Source organism: Cricetulus griseus, chromosome 2 (assembly GCF_003668045.3).
Source record: "Cricetulus griseus strain 17A/GY chromosome 2, alternate assembly CriGri-PICRH-1.0, whole genome shotgun sequence".
Classification (NCBI taxonomy): domain Eukaryota; kingdom Metazoa; phylum Chordata; class Mammalia; order Rodentia; family Cricetidae; genus Cricetulus; species Cricetulus griseus.
This window is the reverse complement of record NC_048595.1, coordinates 185,116,359-185,135,385: the sequence shown is the minus strand read 5'-3', so window position 1 is coordinate 185,135,385 and position 19,027 is coordinate 185,116,359. Positions and strand designations below refer to the sequence as shown.

At 41.0% G+C, this 19,027-nt stretch overlaps 1 protein-coding gene across 1 annotated transcript in view; it reads left to right on the top strand.

The window, feature by feature from the left end:
* The window catches only part of Prdm6 (PR/SET domain 6), a 98,643-nt gene that overhangs the window by 77,618 nt on the left and 1,998 nt on the right, over window positions 1-19,027 (top strand). The window contains exons 5-6 of the mRNA XM_035439036.1: window positions 5,772-6,114; window positions 14,040-14,216. Coding sequence (XP_035294927.1) covers window positions 5,772-6,114; window positions 14,040-14,216 — 520 coding nt within the window. The remainder of the gene's footprint in view (window positions 1-5,771; window positions 6,115-14,039; window positions 14,217-19,027) is intronic.

Below are 19,027 nucleotides of genomic sequence, written 5' to 3'. Positions count from 1 at the left end.
TGTTAGGTTGAATATGGTCAAGAGGAGCAAGAGCATCCATCCCTACACATCCACTCCTTACACAAATCTGAGTATAGCAAGGGACTATCCTTTCTCTGAATGGAGACTAGAAGAATGTTGACTCCAAGCCCAGAGGCCAAGAAACTGGCCATCTTGAGACACCGTGAAAACAGTATATACCTTGCTATAGCTATAGAATGGTGTAGGCCTTGATTTCTATACTAACTGCCAGAAATAAAAACTCCAGGTCAAGAACCTAATACAAAAATTGGCCTAGGGCTGGGGAGATGGATCAATGCTTTACAAGCATGAGGACCTGAGTTAGGTCCTGAGACTTCACTAGAGCTGGGCATGGCACTATACACTTGTCATTGCAGAGCTGGAGAGAGAGGCACAAGTGCACCCATGGGACCTGCTGGCCAGTCTAGCTGCATCGGCAAGCTCCAGGGCAATGATCCTGTTTGTGGGGAAAAAAAGGTGGATGGCACCCGAGGAATGATAGCCAACGTTTTCTTCTAGCTTCCATGTGTACACACACACACACACACACACACACACACACACACACACACACACACACACACGGACACGGACACGGACACGGACACCTTTTCATCTTTAACAAAGGTACTACCCATTGGAAGGGAGACAACAAAACCTCTGAGAAGAATGACAAAGGAGCAAGGGAAATACTGAAGAGAGACTATTTTATTAGCACCCAGGAGTGTTGTGTGCCACTCTAGCACATCTTGCTATGTAACATCATCACTCACTCTCCTAGTTCTTGGACTCATGGGACGGGGACATCTCTCAGATGGTCTTGTCTTCAGCACCTACATCAGCACCCTTGACTATATTGCATCGTGAACTGGATTGTGGTCCACATGCAATGACTGGTCAGTGTGGAGGCATAAAGGACTGGCGGCTTTCCCAGAGGGGATAACTCTGAAGATATTCCAGCTCCAGGGCTCATTCACCTTTAGTTCCCCATCTCCTACTATGCTCACTCTCTAACACATGTTGATCTTCCAAAGAGTCCCCAATAACCCTCTCTTTCACAGAACTCCACACTTGATCTCAACCTTAAGGCTAAGAGGTCTCCACACAGCTCCAAAATCTCTTCCAGAGTCTGTTTCTCAGGTATTCTTGGGTCTGGATCTTCTTTTGTGGGGGTCTCTATTTTCAACTTAGACTTCAGTGACTCCCAGCCTCAACTATACAATGGCCTCCTCAACATCTTCACTTCGATCCTACATAGGAATGTCACCCTCAGTGTGTTGTGCCTAAAGCCGTTATGTTCATTCCCACACAGTCTGTCTCTCTCCCCCTCGTTTAACAGTGCTCACTTCCAACCATCTAATTGTGCTTTCTAGATACCTTGACACATCACCCTCATAGTCTATCACCTGGCTCTGTTGTGTGTGTTCTCATCTCTGTCACCACCGTCCTGGTCAGGGTTACACAGTCCACTCAAGGCTGCACCATGAAGCAACCTCTTTAGTGTCATCGCAGCCAGAGTGAAACCTCACTTATTTGCTTATTTTAGCCCAGTTTATCCACTTGTTTTATCAACAGATAGCTTGGGCTCATAGATCAAAGTCCAAAAAGTATTACAGGAATACAAATCTCTAGCCAATAGATAATGAGGGATGTTCATAAATTCTTAACTATTTGTCCAGAAATATATTTTTGTCTCTTCAGGCATCTAAGTACATTTTCTCTTTCTTTCTCTGATTTTTGTCTGTCCTCCACTCAACCTTCTCCCCTCTGTTTCTACTTTTTCAAGAAAGCCTTTGTTGGCCCTAAATTACTGATCTTGCCTCAGCTTCCCAAGTGCCTGGCATTATAAGTGTGTACCACCATGTTTGGCATCCTATCTGCTTTTTGCAAATGTACTAGCAGCATATGATACACAGGTCAATGTGAATTGATGATACTCAGAAAGCAAACATCTGGTCCCCTCCAGCTCTGGTTCAAAACTCTTTTAGACTTACAAGGACTCTTCTTTTAAATAAGCAGCTCTTTAATATGGACTGCTATGTGCCTCACATAGTCTTCAGCTCACATAATGACTTTTTTTTTTCCAGAAAGGATCTCATATAGCCCTAGTTGTCCAAACTTGCTATGTAGCTGAGGATGACCTTGAACTCCTGATCCTCCTGCATTCACCTAGAAGTGCTGGGTTTATAGACATGTGCCACCAAACCTAGTTTTATGGGGATGTTGAGGATTGAATCTAAGGATTTGTTTATGCTAGGCAAGCACTCTACCAACTGTGTAGGACTCCACAGAACAGCTAGACTTCAAATGATTGCTTTTGTGAAAAATTTTCATTACCCCCTCTCTCTTGTAAATCATTTGCTCAGCCTCATTTACTAAGACTGAATTACTTTATAAACACAATGGAGGACCACACTTAGGGCAGAATAGGGAGTGTGTTGCTACATACAGCTGGGAAGTGTTTTAGATTTGTGTTATGATATCTCAAAAAATAGAGTAATAAATGGAGAATAATCTTATTCCAGTTATCTTCATTTTTACTACCCAAGCATATAATATTCACCCACATAGTTATATCTCTAATTATTATGCAAACTTTTAGATATATAAATTTGATTTTTTTCCTTGACATTGATCCTTAAATTTATAAAAAAAATTCATTGGCCCATGAATCTGTTTCTTTCTATATAAAGATTGTGTGGCCTTAGCTGAGCAGTGGTGGTGCATGCCTTTAATACCAGCACTTGGGAGGCAGAGGCAGGTGGATCTCTGTGAGTTCCAGGCCATCCTGGTCTACAAAGCAAATTCCAGGACAGGCTTGAAAGCTACACGGAGAAAACCTGCCTTGAAAAACCAAAAAAAGAAAAAAAACAAGATTGTGTGGCCTTAGGGTTTAAAACATTATAAAGCTTGGGCCAGGCTCACTGCGTTTCTGCGTGTTTACAGCCTCTTCATTCTACCATCCTTCCTCTTTGCATTGCTTCCGAGTACCCTGGTTGGCAAGAGTTCACTGTTGCCTGGAGACTTGTGGTTTCTCTGTGCTCTTGCCCTCCCTGGATTAGTGATGAAAATGCCAAACAAATGGGCTGTTTTTGCTTTATATTAAAGATGGCAAATCATTTCTCCTTATCCTTTAGAGTCTGCTTAAGAAGCAACACAAAGAAAGGTGTTTTTTTTTAAGTCTAAAAAAATCTCTATAAACTCCATATTGATTTTTGCATCAGGAGGTCAAATGATACATGATTTTTATATATGAAATACAGACTCTACATAATTTGAATGCAGGCATACACATATATGTAACAGGTATAAGGCACACACATAGAACACTGTACTTCCCATAAAGTGGCCTTTCTCTATTAGAAATACAGCTGGTGAGCAGAGAGGTTATACATATGAATCAAAAATGAAATTTGCTGGAACTCGAAAGCTACAGCTTATAGCTTAGGTCTGTCTTTAACTGGTATGTCATGCCAAGCAAACCTCTGGGTCTTGTTGGGCTATTGTTTTGCCACCTGTAACGAGGCAGAGTCAGCTCAGGTCAGTGATTCTCAGCCCTGACTTTATCACAGGCCCTTCTGAGAGACTCATTTGATTTTTAAAAATCCTCTGTAACACTGCTGCTGAGTAGCCAGTGAGTGATGCTCCAGGGTCTTTTCTAGGACTTAGAGTGTCTTGTCTGGGACGAGATGAGCTCTGCTTCAGTTACTGTAGACAGGACTGTTCCCTGTGTTAGATTTGTTGGTCATGTGATCTTGCAACAGCCCTCAGGTAACACACCAGCACTCCTGTATCTGCATGTGCCATCCACCTGTCTCCTTCCAGAGCTGCTTGGTTCCTGCACCTCTGTGGCTTCTTTTAGAGTTGAGGATGCTCATGTAGTGAAGGAAGCTCAACCACAGCTGTGGTGAGGACAAGACAGCTCCCAGTTTGTTTCCCACCATAGTTCTCAGCCAGTGGTCAATCAGTAACTGTAGCAAGCATGGCTTTGTTTCTTACCATCACCAATCTTTGCCAATCATCTTCTTCAAAATTTTGCATATTTTTGGACAAGGTCTTTCACTGTATTTCCCTGGTTGGCCTGGAACTTGTTATGTACATCAGGCTGGCCTAGAACTCACATAGATCCGCCCCCCTACCCCCTGAGTATTGGGATCAAAGGGCATATACCACCATTCACCTTAATCTTCTGACTACTGTATAGTTGTTAATCTCACTGACTCCTGAAATGACCAACAATTATCTATTTGTGGACATAGTAGGCCTTTTGCATAGATTCTAATTGCATTTAGACCCATGGAATGACCAGTTAATACTGAACAAATATTGTTAACACAGTAAGGTATTGAAAAAAGAAACCAGGAGTGGTGGTTTACACCTGAAACCTAATACCCAAGAAGCCAAGGCAGGAAGATCATTGTGAGATCGAAGCCAGCTGAAGCTACTGAATGATACCCTGTCAAAAATAAAATAGAATAAAAATGTAAAAGAACAATAAACTTCAAGGATTTAGACTTCTCCCATAAAGAAACCTTTTATTTTTATATGTCTTTCTTTTCTTCCACTCTGCTATCCATCAAGAACTGTCTCCCTTATTCCAATCTTGTCTCTTCAAACAACAAAAGATTGCTGTTGACATCAGGCTCCATGGTAAACTCTTTGATATCACACCTTAGGTTTCTTAAAGGAGACTGAAAGAGGAGGCCCCCAGAGTTCCATTACTATTGGCTGTTGACCAATAGCCATCAATACATTATCTCACCCAGTCTTCAGATGACCACATCATGTTTTCCCAAGGACTACATCAAGGGTTTGGGTGTTGCAACCTTCCCCAAAGTCACCAAGCTAGGAAATAGTGGTGTTAGAATCTAGACTATCTCAATCACCAAGCCAGGTGCCTATTGTTTTTAGAAGTATTGCTATGGCTGCCCTGATTTTCCATAGGGAGAAAGAGGGTACAAAGAGTTAAATAAGTTGCTTCAGATCACCCTCTTTAATGAAAGCCAGAGTAAAGCAGGAGCCTAGGCTTTCCTTATTTCAAAGCTTCATCTTCAAGCACCATAGCTGTGACCTCCCCACTTTCTCTGTCTGTCAGCCATGCCTGTCTCAAGTCCTTCCTGAAATCTGAGTGGATTTATTCTGCTCTGTTCAAAACCAGCCTGTGCCTATCTCCTGGGTCTTCAATAGTTTTAAAAGTTAATTTAAGGCACTCTACATTCTGTTCTGTGTTTTCTCTCCCTTCTCACAGTGACCAGAATCCCACACCTGCTGGAGCAGCCTGTCTCTCTTGCTATCTGCTAACCTGCCAGGCTTCTCCTGTCTCCAGGTAGCTCTCCTCCTCTTAGCTCTTCAGTCAGCTCCATGGCTAACACCTGTCTTGTTATGGAAAGGCCTGTTGGGAGGTCTTGGCATTTACTACCTAATGCAGTGGGATCCACCATTTCTGGACACAACAGGCTCACATCTGAAGGTCTCTAAGCAGGGTGCAGTGTGGAGTTCTATATAGCTCAAGTCATAATTGTGTGAATGTGAAAGGCAAAGGCTATACAAGAACAGCACTGAGCATATACTAGTTGCTTAATAAACTGGCATTGGATGAGTTGTTAATTTTTGATAAGCTTGATTTTCCCCTCAAATGATCTTATTTTGGGGGCCAGGAAAACAGAATTTCCACATGTTTGTTTAATAGGTATGCTTTGAAGTATGTGTTATTGTGGTTTATTATAGGGCTGGTGAAACTGACCTCCTCCTTGAAATTCTTTCTGTTCTAGTGAATGTCCCTTCCACAGTAATGGAAGCCATGTGTCGACAAGATGCCCTGCAGCCCTTCAACAAAAGCAGCAAGCTTTCTCCCTCTGGCCAGCAGCGCTCCGTGGTTTTCCCACAGACTCCCTGCAGCAGGAATTTCACCCTCTTAGATAAATCTGGACCCATCGAGGCAGGATTTAACCAAATCAACGTGAAGAATCAGCGGGTGCTGGCGAGCCCAACCTCCACCAGCCAGCTGCACTCAGAGTTCAGCGACTGGCACCTTTGGAAGTGCGGCCAGTGCTTTAAGACTTTCACACAGCGCATCCTCCTGCAGATGCACGTGTGCACGCAGAACCCCGACAGGTGAGGCATGGGGCTTGCCTTTCTGCAGCACCTAAGGGGAAAGCCACTGCTTAGAGGTGCCTGCCCTCAGGCTGGAATGAGGTCCCAGAGTTGGGTTAGGTCTCAGCTGGGCCTCCATCATTTGTGAAGGCTGCACAGACAGGTTGGTGTTTGCTAAGAGGCATCTGCGCTCGCTATCCAGTTACATCCAGGCTTAAAAGGGAGCAAAAGAGAAGGAACATTTATGAATATCAGAGGGTGGAGAATGAGGTCAGGATAATCAGAATCCCCTCTGTCTTCCAAAGATAATATAGCTGGCCGCCGGATGGCTGTCACAGCCATTTCAGAGTTCACCTCCAGTGTGCCGTGAGTATGAACTTAATTAAGTACTAAGAGGTAATGAATTGGAATTTTTTGCTTAGTACTATTTTTCTTCGGAGCATGCAAACCCATAAATCCTGCAAACCTGTCAAAAGGAAATACCCACTCGGCTAGTGATGTGGAGGAAAACAGACGCCACTTATTCAATAAACTAATATCCACACAGAAGAAAAATGTTGACTAGATACCTCAGAGTCAAAGTTGGTTTGAAAGTTTGTCAATACGGAATTTTATGGCCATGAACTGAGGATGAAATTTAGCTGAACAAGTGAATTAAAATTTCAGGTACTCTGACGAGTGGCCCAGTAGATATAATGGAACTATTATTTATGAATCAAAACTGGTTTATTTGACAGTCTTGATAGCTGGGAGTGCAAAAGACAAAGATCAAATTAATTCAATAAGAAGGCTGCCTGTGTTTTATCTCTCCCCGTCCTATGAGAACTTGATTAAAACCAAAATACCAAAGAATAGGCTAGAAAAAAATTCACCTTGAATATAAAAGTCAAAGATAATTTTGAGGGCTAGGATTGGGCATTTGGAGGCAGGGTTCCTGAACTGTTTTCTTAATTTTGCCACTCATTAACCTTAACAAAGCATTAACCTTAACAATGCACCTCTTTGCCTCATAATGCATGCATGCACTCAGCTCTCCCCTCTTGGTTCTGCAGCACACAGCAGCTTGCCTGGGAGATCCGAGTGAAGGACAGGTGGGTGGCAGTGTGGTAGAAGGGGTGGGTATTTTCTAATCTTAGTTTCAAGATATTTGTACAAATTTACAACTGTACACATTTTTTATTCCAGTCGTTCTAGAAACTGGTAGCTTAGCTTCAAGCATTACTGCAACTAATCAATATGGAAACATTTACTTTGGGGCTAAGTCGTCCATGTCTAGGTGCTCTGTAACACACTGTGCTGTGGAGGTGAAATATTAAAGTTGGAATGTAGTATTTTTCTCTCTCCCATGCAGCAAGGCTTTTCTTAAAAGTTCGCAGGCATATATTGAGTCCCAATATGTGTCTTTCTTAGCTTACATTTCAAGACCAAAGGTGCATTTAAAAGTCTTAGAAAAAGTGAGTTCCGGTGTATGGGTTTATTATTTGCAAAGAGCTATTGTGATCACAGTAACTAGTCATGCACAGTAAGATTAAAAATAGGTCAAAGTTTCTGGATCTTCAGGTGTGATGTGATTTCACACACAAAGACACAAAATCGATGAAGACATTTTATGGTAAATAGACACTAACAACAACCTGTTTTGTGTGACCCGAGTTATACCCAGCAAATCTTGTGTATGGTTTAAGTCTCTCTGAAGTTTGTCCTATAAAATACTAGCACTATGAAAACAGCTTACATGTACAAAATACCTCCAGGCGAGATTGTTAAGGTAAGTGATGACTGTAGGCAAATTTAGTGTGACTGGGGGATCCCCAGATGGTACGATACCCTTTTGGTGCTAGATCCTGATAGGTTCAGTGACTCAGCACCTAGAGTGGTGGGGGAAAGTCTTCTCAGATGAGGTGAAGTAATAGGTGTTAATGATCACAGTGATCATATTATTTAGAAAGTGGGTTCAGGATTCTTCCCTGTGCTTTGTTGGTGAAGACATGGGAGGTAGTTGACATCATTCATTAATAAGTTAAAGTTATGAATCATGACTTGAAGAAAGCCAAACTCTTTAAAGGCAGTGTAATCTGGTGGAATGTTTCTTAGTAACAACGGGGAGAGGGTTGAATTACGTCGTCAATCTGAGATAGTTTTTGAAGATGATGAAATAAAGAGAGACCACTAGTCATCTTATATATTAATTTCACTCTAGATGAATAATTTATTTTTATCCTATAGGACTTTGGAGACAGAGAGATACTTTCCAAAATTCCTAACCACACAAGGAAAAGCTAAATAGGAGAAATGTCCAGAACTCCATAAACATGATATGGATATCACATTTGTTCATGATGGTTGCTAAATTTGGAAACTTACTTGTTATGTGTGTGGAGGCACACCACTCTTAAATATGCATATATTCTTTGGTGACTACGTTCACAGCTTGGCATTTGTCTTTGGTGGTTTGTGTCCACTCATCCATAGCCACATGACCCTCCTGCCTGTGTAGAACCCCTACCAAAATCAAAATCAAGTTCCTTACACTAAGGTGTGGAATTTGCAGATGACCTATGCATATGCTCCTGTATACTTTAAATTATCTTTAAATCACTCATAATAATATCTCAAACAGTTGTAAATACCATGTAAACAGTTTTTTATTCTCTCTTGTTTAGGACTACTGTCAAGAAAAGTCTACACATAGTCCATGCAGGCACGTTACGTTTGGGGGGTAGTTTTCTGCTTCTAATTGGTTGAATCTGTTGATTAGAGACCCACATATAGGGAGAGCCAACTGAACATCTTTTGTCCTAGAAGTTTTTCATGCTATAAAAGAAAAATCAAAGGAGGATTAACAATTTAAAACCAAACCACACTTACTTTTGTTAAATGTTTCATCCTTTTCCTATGTTCACCAAACCAACTACAGTCTCAAAACAAATGAATTGCACATTTTACTGGCGTAATCTTTGGCAGAGGAGTCACCAGTGACAGGGAATGTCAGGAGATGAACCCGATGGTCTCACTGCTTTCTTTCTACTTAAAAAGCTACCAGTGTTGATTTATGCTAAGTAAATCTACCCACACGTTGTCCTTCTCAGTTATTTTGTAAATGTGTATGTAGCACTTCCTAGTTTCTCCCAGAGCTTGAGTTTTCCTGTGTTGTACTAGCCACATGAAGCTAGTTAATGGAAATTAAGCAAAATAATACTTGAATTTCTCAGTCACTGTTCAAATGTTCAGCAGCTCCTTGTAGCTAGCAGCTCTGTATCAGATCATGCAGTTTTAGACAATCTCCACTCTTGACCTCCCTGCTTTAGGTCCCACCCAGCCACCCAGCCCCACAGAGCTGTGCACTGTGAGATGCTATTCCTCTGGGTTTGCTTTGAAAATGATGGGAGGCTATACATGCATGGTGAGTTGGGAGGACCAAGTGCCTTTGAAATATGCTTCCCAAATGCAATGATGTAAGATCCTGGACCCTGTGGAGCACAACACCCACGGATGTCTATCCATATGTGCTCTTCTAGTACAATACATCAAACGGAGATGCAATTTTAGAGTTAAGATGGAGCCTATCCAAAAGTTTGATAACTTTAACATTGCCAGACTTTGGAAAATTAATGGAGGTACTGGGGCTTGGGTAGTAAAGTGCTTGCCAGGCAAGCATGAGGACCTGAATTCCGTCAAAGGCGCCCACATAAAAACCTGGGCATGGTGGCACACATGATTATCAAAGTGCTAGGGAGGCATAGACTGAAGCCTCATTTAATCAGTGAGTCTTGGGTATCAGTGGTGGACTGCCTCAAAGAATAAAAGATAGAAAGAAAAGGATAACACCTGTGACTGACCTCAGGCTACCACACATGTACACGAACATACACGCACATACATAACCCCTTCCAAAATTTTGGGGAAATGTTGGTACTGGCAACTTACTCTCTGTTCTGAAGTTCCTCTGGGGTAGCTTGAGATACGGCTTTTGAAATATGCACCCATATTCTAAACTCCTGGAGCCAGTTGTTCCAAAAGAAATTGTAATTTTTTTTCTGAGTTACTTTCAAGGACTCCCTAGAAATGATCTGTTTCTGTTTTTAATGTATTGCTATATCTGTATTTAAATCTTAACTACAATCAATTTTACAGTTACGTTTTGATCAGTTTCCTCCTTCTCCACGAGTATTGGGGATTGAACAAGGGCCCTATGACTGGCTGATATTCTCAGCCACTTTACTGTGTGTATGTTTTTTAAGACAGTGTCCCAGTAAGTTGACCAGGCTGGTCTTGAATTTGCTCTGTAGCACAGAAAGATCTTGAATTTACAATCCTCCTGTATCAGTCTGACAGGTGGCAGCATTTACAGTCCTGCAAAGGCAGGCCTGGTCTCTTTTACTCATTTTTTTAAAGGAAACTCTGAAAATAGAAGAACATAAAGTTTAAAAGACCATCATTTTTAACTATGTACCTTCTGTGGGCTTTGGGGTATCTTGGAACTCACCATGTAGAACAGATTGCCCTGGACCTCACAGAGATCTGCTTGCTTCTGTCTCTCAGGTCAAGGTGTGTGCTACCACTCTTGGCTTCTTTGGTATTGTTTGTTTTTATTTGAGACAATATCTCAACTTGTAGCCCAGGCACAACTTTTATACTTATGGCTTACACTTTCTCTACATTTCTAGATGATTAGAGACTGTTATGGTAACGAGAACTGACTGAAGAACAAATCCTCCTATTAATAGAATTAGGGTCGGCCAACAAGAATGTCAGTAAATGCTCTGAAATCACTGAACAATACCTAAAAATAAAAGGATATAATTTTGCTTTGTGAAATTTATTAAAGCAAGGTTTGTGCCTACATTTTGAGGCAAGGTTTTCTTGTTTTTCAAAATTCTCAAGCTTTTACCCAAGCTTTAAGATTGTCCATGTTTTAGAGTTTATATACACACAGAGAGAAGGGAGAGTGGCAAGGAGAAAGGACAGGACTCTTCCATGTGCTTCTGCAAGGTGGCATCATATTGGTGATGCTATGACTCACAGCATATTTGGGGGATATTGGTCACTTTCTCTAAGGTAGGAGGAAAACATGATGGTGTATGAAAGAGTACCCAGGGGAATTTATTCCCTTTCCAAGTGAATGTGAAGAGAAAGGTCAGTGAAGTTGAGTGCCTTGCCAACATCCCATAGCTGACTAGAACAAAAGGCTGAAGTTGAATTCAACTTTCCTATTCCAGGCACTACTGTTTGGCCAAGCGGTGTTCCATGTAGTTTTTAAAAACTTAGTCATAGTGGCTGGGGAAATGGCTCAGTGGGTGAGAGCGCTTGCTCTTCCAGAGTACCCCAAGTTTGGTTCCCAGAACCTATATTGGATAGCTCACAACTGACTGTAACTCCAGCTCCAGGGGATTTGATGGCAACAATAGGTATGTCTCCATACTCATCTACACACACACACACACACACACACACACACACACACACACACACACACCACACACGCACGCACGCACGCACGCACGCACGCATGCACGCACGCACGCACGCACGCATCTTAAATGATAACTTTTAAAGAGAGTTCGCACAGGCCACTGGATCCCTAGCAAGTACTCTCTGACTGGTCCTGGGAAGAAATGATGCCCTAAGGTTTATCCCTTTTCCTTTGATGACAGAATTCAACATCAGCCCTTCACATGTGCTCTGCATATCTTTGCCACAATGACTACCAGCATAAAAAGGACAGGTTGACTTCTGACTGCAGGAAATAAATCACCCCAACTTTTGACAGAAGGGTTAGAAAAAAAAGGAAAAGATTAATTGGTTTTATTTAGTGGCTTATTGTTTATAGTGATAGCTATTAAAATAGATAACCAGAGGCTAATAAATGTTAATGGTCCCTTCACTATTAGAAAAATCAATTGTCAGTGAATATAGCATATATTAATATATTATTTTGTTTATGATTCTCAATAGCATGTAAAAAAATTTCATCCCCAGAGAACTATTTTTTGAGAACTCTTTTTAAGGTCAACATTTACTGCCAAGAATAGATTTGCTAGGAGGATATTTTCCTCTGTAGGCAATTCTAATGGTCTTCCAAGCATTATTTTATAATTATAATAAAATGCACGTGTAATTTGTCAAGCTTGATAAACTCCTTTCCAAGGGCTCTTATGTATTTCTTTGAAACCTGTTTGAGAGCAGTTAGATAGATTTCTAAATGTAAGTAATTAAAATTGTATAGTATTGAGTTATTGACCAATGCTGGACTATTAATCAAGCTAAAAAATTCTACAATCAGTGCTCAGTGTGCTGAAGCCTGGCAAAATAATAGTATTTGTGTTCAGTGAGGCAAGTAGCCGCAATTAAGCACTTCAGTTGACAAATGAGAGGGTACACTTTATTTTGCACTTAATTGAATTGTTGAACATGCTCCGTCACCATTGTCTCCCAGCCCTTCAGTTTGGTGTCTGGTCATTGGAGCTTCTGTACTTGTTAATGGCAGAGCAATTAAGTCTGCCTTTGCCATTGGCTTCCTAAATGCACCCTACAATGTCTGCTCTGCAAACCAGGGCTTACTTAGTAAGTGCAGTGAGGATCCTTCAAGGCAGATTATTAATTTCCTGAAAAAAATTTGATAAGCAAATTAGAGCCCTGTCAAGAGATGATTTGAAGTAGCTTTGAATAGGGACAAGTCCTCAGATTTCCTGTCACTCACTGCATTCTGCTTAAGTAGGCAGAAGAACTTTTGACAGAATTTTAATCTGGTTTATGAAATCCCAAAATTGATTTACTTCTCATGAGCTGGGAAGTGTGTGCTCTGATAATTTTGCTAGTTATCAGGTATTTGTCCCAACTTCCTCCCATTGACTTTTTCATCACAGTCACCTCCCTGGAAACCCAGTAGCAATTGTCATTTCTTCCTGCCATAAATCAGTCCTTGCAACTAGATCCAGCAGAGGAGGTAAGAATCAAGAACAAGACTCACGGGGCTGGAGAGATGGCTCAGTGGTTCAGAGCACTTGCTGCTCTTGCAAAAGACCTGGGTTTGGTTCTCAGAACCCACATGGCAGCTCACAATCATCTGCAATTCCAGCTCCAGGGGATCCACCCTCTTCTGGACTCCAGGAGTACCAGATGCACATGTGGTTACACACAGGCAGACACTCAACATACACATTTAAAAAAAAAAAAATGAACAAGACTCTGAATAAAGGGGATAGGTGAGAAGTCAGGATTTCTTTTTCAAAGAGACACATCTGGCAGGTCTGTGTTCATCTTTGGAACCCAAGACAGTTTAGTATTTATTAAAGCATGCAACTTGGCTACTTGCCCATTATTTCCCTGACACTTGGAATAAGGTTCAAACACCCTATGATGACCTTGGAATCAATGTCTTATATCCTTTAAGGACAGTGTGTCCTCAGTTGTCTGTGCCAAAGCTGTGATAATAGCAACTGCTTTTCCTGTCCCACTCAGAGGATTACTGTAAAGATTAAACTAGATAATTAATTTTAATGTACTTTGAAAAGTAAAGGCTACTATGGAATCATACAAAACAATTATGTATTTTCTTTTGTACTGTTTGGCTTAATTAATCCCATGCTTGTGTCTGTAAAGCTTTCAGAAATATGCCAGTATTTGCTGGTGGGGAGATCAAGACAAGCAAATAGCTGTTCTTTAAACAGTATGGTTAATATGTAGACGGAAGTTTCTGTCCCACCCGGTTCCGCCAGTTCCTAAAGACACCCCCGTCATTACTACTAGAAGGGAATGCTCATTTGTGTGTTGATGTGTCGCCTCAGCTCTATGAATTTTGTTCCTGAGGCAACAAGTGCTAGAACTCAGAGGCCAGTGCTCTAAACTCGATCTTTAAGAATTGTTGCATCTAAAGTCACAGCCCCTTTCCTCACAGTGGGGATCAAAAAAGGACACCATGACTAGTCATTCTCCATTTGTTTCAGACCCTACCAGTGTGGCCACTGCTCCCAGTCCTTTTCCCAGCCATCAGAATTGAGGAACCATGTAGTCACTCACTCCAGTGACCGACCTTTCAAGTGTGGCTACTGTGGTCGTGCATTTGCTGGGGCTACCACTCTCAACAACCACATCCGGACACACACTGGAGAAAAGCCCTTCAAGTAAGTAGTGGCCAGCTGTCCACTCTCTTTTTCTTATCTTTCTTTGGAGCTGGCAGATACATAGGCACACATTGCCTGGGTCAGCCCAGCTCAGCCCTGCTGGTGGAAAAGGCTACTTACAAGGTCAGTGTCTGTGCAGTAAGAGGCTCTTTTTGGTTTCATGGCTGACATTTGGAAAATGAAGTCAGGAAAGCTATGCACAGGTCTTGGCTCAAGGTTTGCAATCTCAGACATGAGATGATCTTCTAGGGCCTGTTTTCTCATTAGTAAAACGAGGTATGAGTAACTAACCTTAGTAGTCTTTCCAATTCCTGTAGATATGTACATCTTAATTCTATTTAGGAACCATGCTGAGATCTCATGGCTATCAGCAAGCTCCCATAACCAGGAGAAAGGTGGCCATAGTTTAGGATGCTTGAATAATCCTCTAGGAGAATATGAATCCTTCAGGATTCAAATGACTGTTTCTTCTCATTTCATCAGGTTGATGGAAATTAAAGCAAAAACAAAGGGCATATTGACTTTTTCAATGTACAGAGAATGTGGGTAAGGGCATTTGAGCAAGATTGTATTTCAACATACAGTCCATCTGTCAAAGCAGCTGATATTTGAACTATGCAAAATGGCTCATCCATCCATCTATCTACCCATCCATTCATCTATCCATCCATCCATCCACCCACCCACCCACCCACCCACCCTTCAATGTGTTTATTCAATAACAATAGATGCCTACTTTTATATTGGTCAAGACTCAGGCCATTTTCATCTTGACTTTGAAGGCCTCACAATCTAAGGGGAAATCCAATCCATCAATCTTATAACAAAGTATGGAAAAGATAACAAGACATATATGTACAATGTTGAGGAGTATCAGAGAAATAGAACCATCAGATCTATTTGGGATACAATGTTTAACATATATATGAAGGATCAACAGGAGTTTGCCAGACATTCAAGGGAGAAGAGGCAAAGAGGCTGTTTCTAGTAGTTCAAACGGCAGGGAGGGACTTGGAACCTGCACATATCAGGCTGGTGGTGTCAGAACAGTTGAGTTCATGAACTCTTTTGCCTCGGTGTCTTTACATCTCTACTCAGTGGCTGTGCTAGCTTTCACTACTTGTGAAAGAGAAATAAAAAACACAGATGGCCAGCCTTATTCACCTTCTGTAGGACAAGCTCAAGCAGGACAGGAAGTGATTGTAGGAGACTAAAAGTCCTTGCTCAGACTCAGCCAAGTAATTTCCCAAGTTTCCCATTCCGTGCTCTCATCGATTAATTATTAGTGTGCATGTGTTTGTTTATGTGGGCATATATGTGTCACTGCATATGCGTAGAGATCAGAAGACAATTTGTACAAACAAATTCGTTCCCTCCTTCCACCATGTGTGTCCTGAGGCTCAAACTCAGGTTGTCAGGCTTGGTGACAAGCACCTTTACCTGCTGATCTATCTTTCCAGCCACTCCATCATTGTTAACTATGTTCCTTAATGGTTTAATTGGTTATATTAATAATAAAAACTGTGTACTTGTTTACCACATAAAGTGTTTGGGCTAAGTGTGACAGGATGATACCTAAAATCGAGCTTACGATTTACCAACTGAGTTCTATCCCAAGAGGCTGCAATAGTGTGAAGAGGCCACCTTTCTGAGGGGTCAGTTGACTTCTCCCTATCTTAAAAATCCCCTGTCTTGGGTGTTTGTGACATGCCTGATGGATGGATGGATGGACACTCAGGTCTGATTCCCAGGGGTTCACAGAGTCTGTCTTGGCCACTGTTGTGGAGTTATTAGGCAACTATACCTCTTTGAGGGTTTGGGAGGAATGAGGATCCTATTGGTCCCTTATATTAGAGAGGGCAACCAAATGGATTCGGTGCCAGGAATCAGATTGATTTTTATCTTGTTGCAGTGTAAATAGATTTTAGTAATTAATTGAAGTGGTTTCAGGGTCAAGATGGGAAATAGATTTCTATTAATGTTAAGGTGTTACTTATGTGTAACCTTGTTGATTCCACTCAATTTTTTTCTTTAACATCCTGTTTTTGTCATGTTTTCAATAGAGTTGCCATCTTAACTTAATTTTAATTCGTCAGACTAATATTTGAAGTGCTTTAGTGATTGTGCTTTCCCTCCTTACCGGCAGTATTGTTCTTTTGTTTATGCCTGCTTTCATCTGGAAAAAACAACTGAACAAAAGATCATAAAGGAGCCAGATTGCTTGATAACATTCTATCTGGCTGTTTCAGTCTGTTTTCTTCTTCTTCTTCTTCTTCTTCTTCTTCTTCTTCTTCTTCTTCTTCTTCTTCTTCTTCTTCTTCTTCTTCTTCTTCTTCTTCTGCAAAATAGCCATATGTTATAATATTTGGGGCATTTAAAGTGATCAAGTATATATTTCCAGAGGAGAGCTGAACGTATGCTTATTTTGAAACTGTGAGATTTAAACATCTTCTAGGAAATGGAAAGCTAAATCCTTTAGTATACAAGGTCTTTCAGAATTGTACTATTGCAAGGGAGTTTGAGACTCTTCTAACCCAGCCCATGGATATGCAACCCATGGACATTTGTAAATATTATGAAGATATCCTTTTACAAGCTTATAAAACAAACATTAAAAAACTTTTTGTTGTAGATTAGTCAATAAAAATGGTTTCACCACCACAGTTCATTTTACTACTTCAACTAATGGGCATTGGCTTAAACAATGCTGCAAGGCTAAAAAGAATCTTGTAAAGATGTACAAACCTAAACTGTATGCCCAAAGCAACTTCCAAGTAGATGACCCAAGTGGCTTGGCTCAGTCCACAAATTGTCCCCTCAACCCAGAAAGTCTTCTCAAAAATCTCCAGGGTGAGCAGAGACTGAGCCTGTTGTGTCAGGGAAAACCCTTTCATAATCCTTACCTCTGTTGCTCAGAACTTGGCTAAAGGACAAGGAGACTGCTGGCCTCCCAAGGTGGCCAAAGGGACAGTAATGTTGTGCATCTAGAATTCTGGTAGCCTTTACCACACATCTGATTAGCTGGAACCTCCCTGGAAGAACCTATGTCCTAAGTTCTAGGTAGTTCCTGAGCCAGTCAACAGTTAATGGAGGCTAAAGCAACCCACAAGAAAACAAACAAAAATGGTCTACACCAAAGACTTTGGCTTTTAGTTGCTATATGAGACTGAAGTCATGAGCAAGGAGCAGATTCGAGAGATCCTATCACTTAATAGCAATGGCTACCCCCTGTACTGCAGGAAGGGTAGTTGGTAGAGATGTCAGAGGGCTGGCAATGAGAACTCATTTTTCCTTGTCTTGTGCTAAATGGGATCTCATAAGGTTTGGGGTAGGGGATTTTTCCACCTAGGAAACTGCATGTTCAGGCCAGGACTTGCCCTAGGAAATCACCTCTACCATATTTTAGAAGCCAGTGAAAATATTCACCATGATGTTTTTTGCCTTCAGCAAAGGGAGTTTGGCTCAGAATAACGAAACAAAAGAAAATTCCCAAGTATGTCCAATATTTAAGCAAGATGTAGACAAAACTCAAAGCAAATCTGAAAAGACACTTCATGCATTTACTGTGTATGAAGCCTTAGGCAGTTTGATCCAATTCAAGTATTTCATAACACATGGCAGATGCACAGAAAGATTCTTGCAGGTTTTCTGTGTAGTAGAACTTTACACCATTTTGTGACGTTTCAGTTCATATCATCCAATCAGCCACCACAGTTACAAGAGAAGGATGTCAAACTGAAAAGGGAAATCAAGGCTAATTCAGACTCTCATACCTGTAGGAAGTTGGGACTTTCTGTTTACTGAAGCATTTGGAAGACTTTCCACATGCATGTGCCTGTGATGTTCCCTTCAAGGCTGTGACATCAGTGCCCGTGCCAAGGGAAGGCACAAGATTGCTATTCAGAGTTAAATGCCAGCTCAGCTGAAGCCCTGCTCTGACCTCCCAGAACCAAGGTACATGATGGAGTAGGTCTTTCTGATGAGTTCCATGCTGATGGAGCAGGTCTTTCTGATGAGTTCCATGCTGATGGAGCAGGTCTTTCTGATGAGTGCCATAAAGCTATGAAAATATTTTGTAGTGTTTTCTCCTCTGGAGTTTAAGATGATAGGTACAAAACTGAAATCCTAGTCTTAGTTTAAAAAAAGATATTCTTATATCTATGTCTTTACTTTCTCAAATATACAAATCTTTATCACTCCCAAATGGCATAGTTAGTATGTCTAATAATCCATGTTTCTCAAGAAGAGAAAATTCCTGGGAATAGAATCTAAATTCAAGTAATTTCTCCACATTGACATGTTATTTTCCTTCTATTTGGCGAAAAGATGAGACTAGACATGGTCTTTGCACGGCTGGTATTTTTATGCATCATTGCTGGGGAGAATTTTCTGATGATTATAGTAGATTGCTCTATGTATGTAAATCTCAATGAGATGTTTAAGCAAACACCTGAGAAGAATGTGACCCTCCTGTAGCTGTGGTCATCCAGCATGGACGTCTGAGTGTCACATAGAGATACAGACCAGTCTTATGTAAAACCCCCGGCTTCCTGCATGTGAAGTCTTCACATTTTAATATTATACAGGATGAGAAGGGTGAAGGCACAGCCAGGTAAATTGTCATTCCCCGCAATTGTTCAACCCTATTTTTTTTTTTTTGCTCTCCTTGAAATTGATCCTACAGCTTCAAAATTAAAAAAAGAAATATAATAATTTGAAAGTTTGTCAAGTAGTGAAAGGTAGTATATTTTAACACACTAATCCAGTAACTAATCAGTTTTCTAATAAACAATCAGCAGTTTGCTACGTGT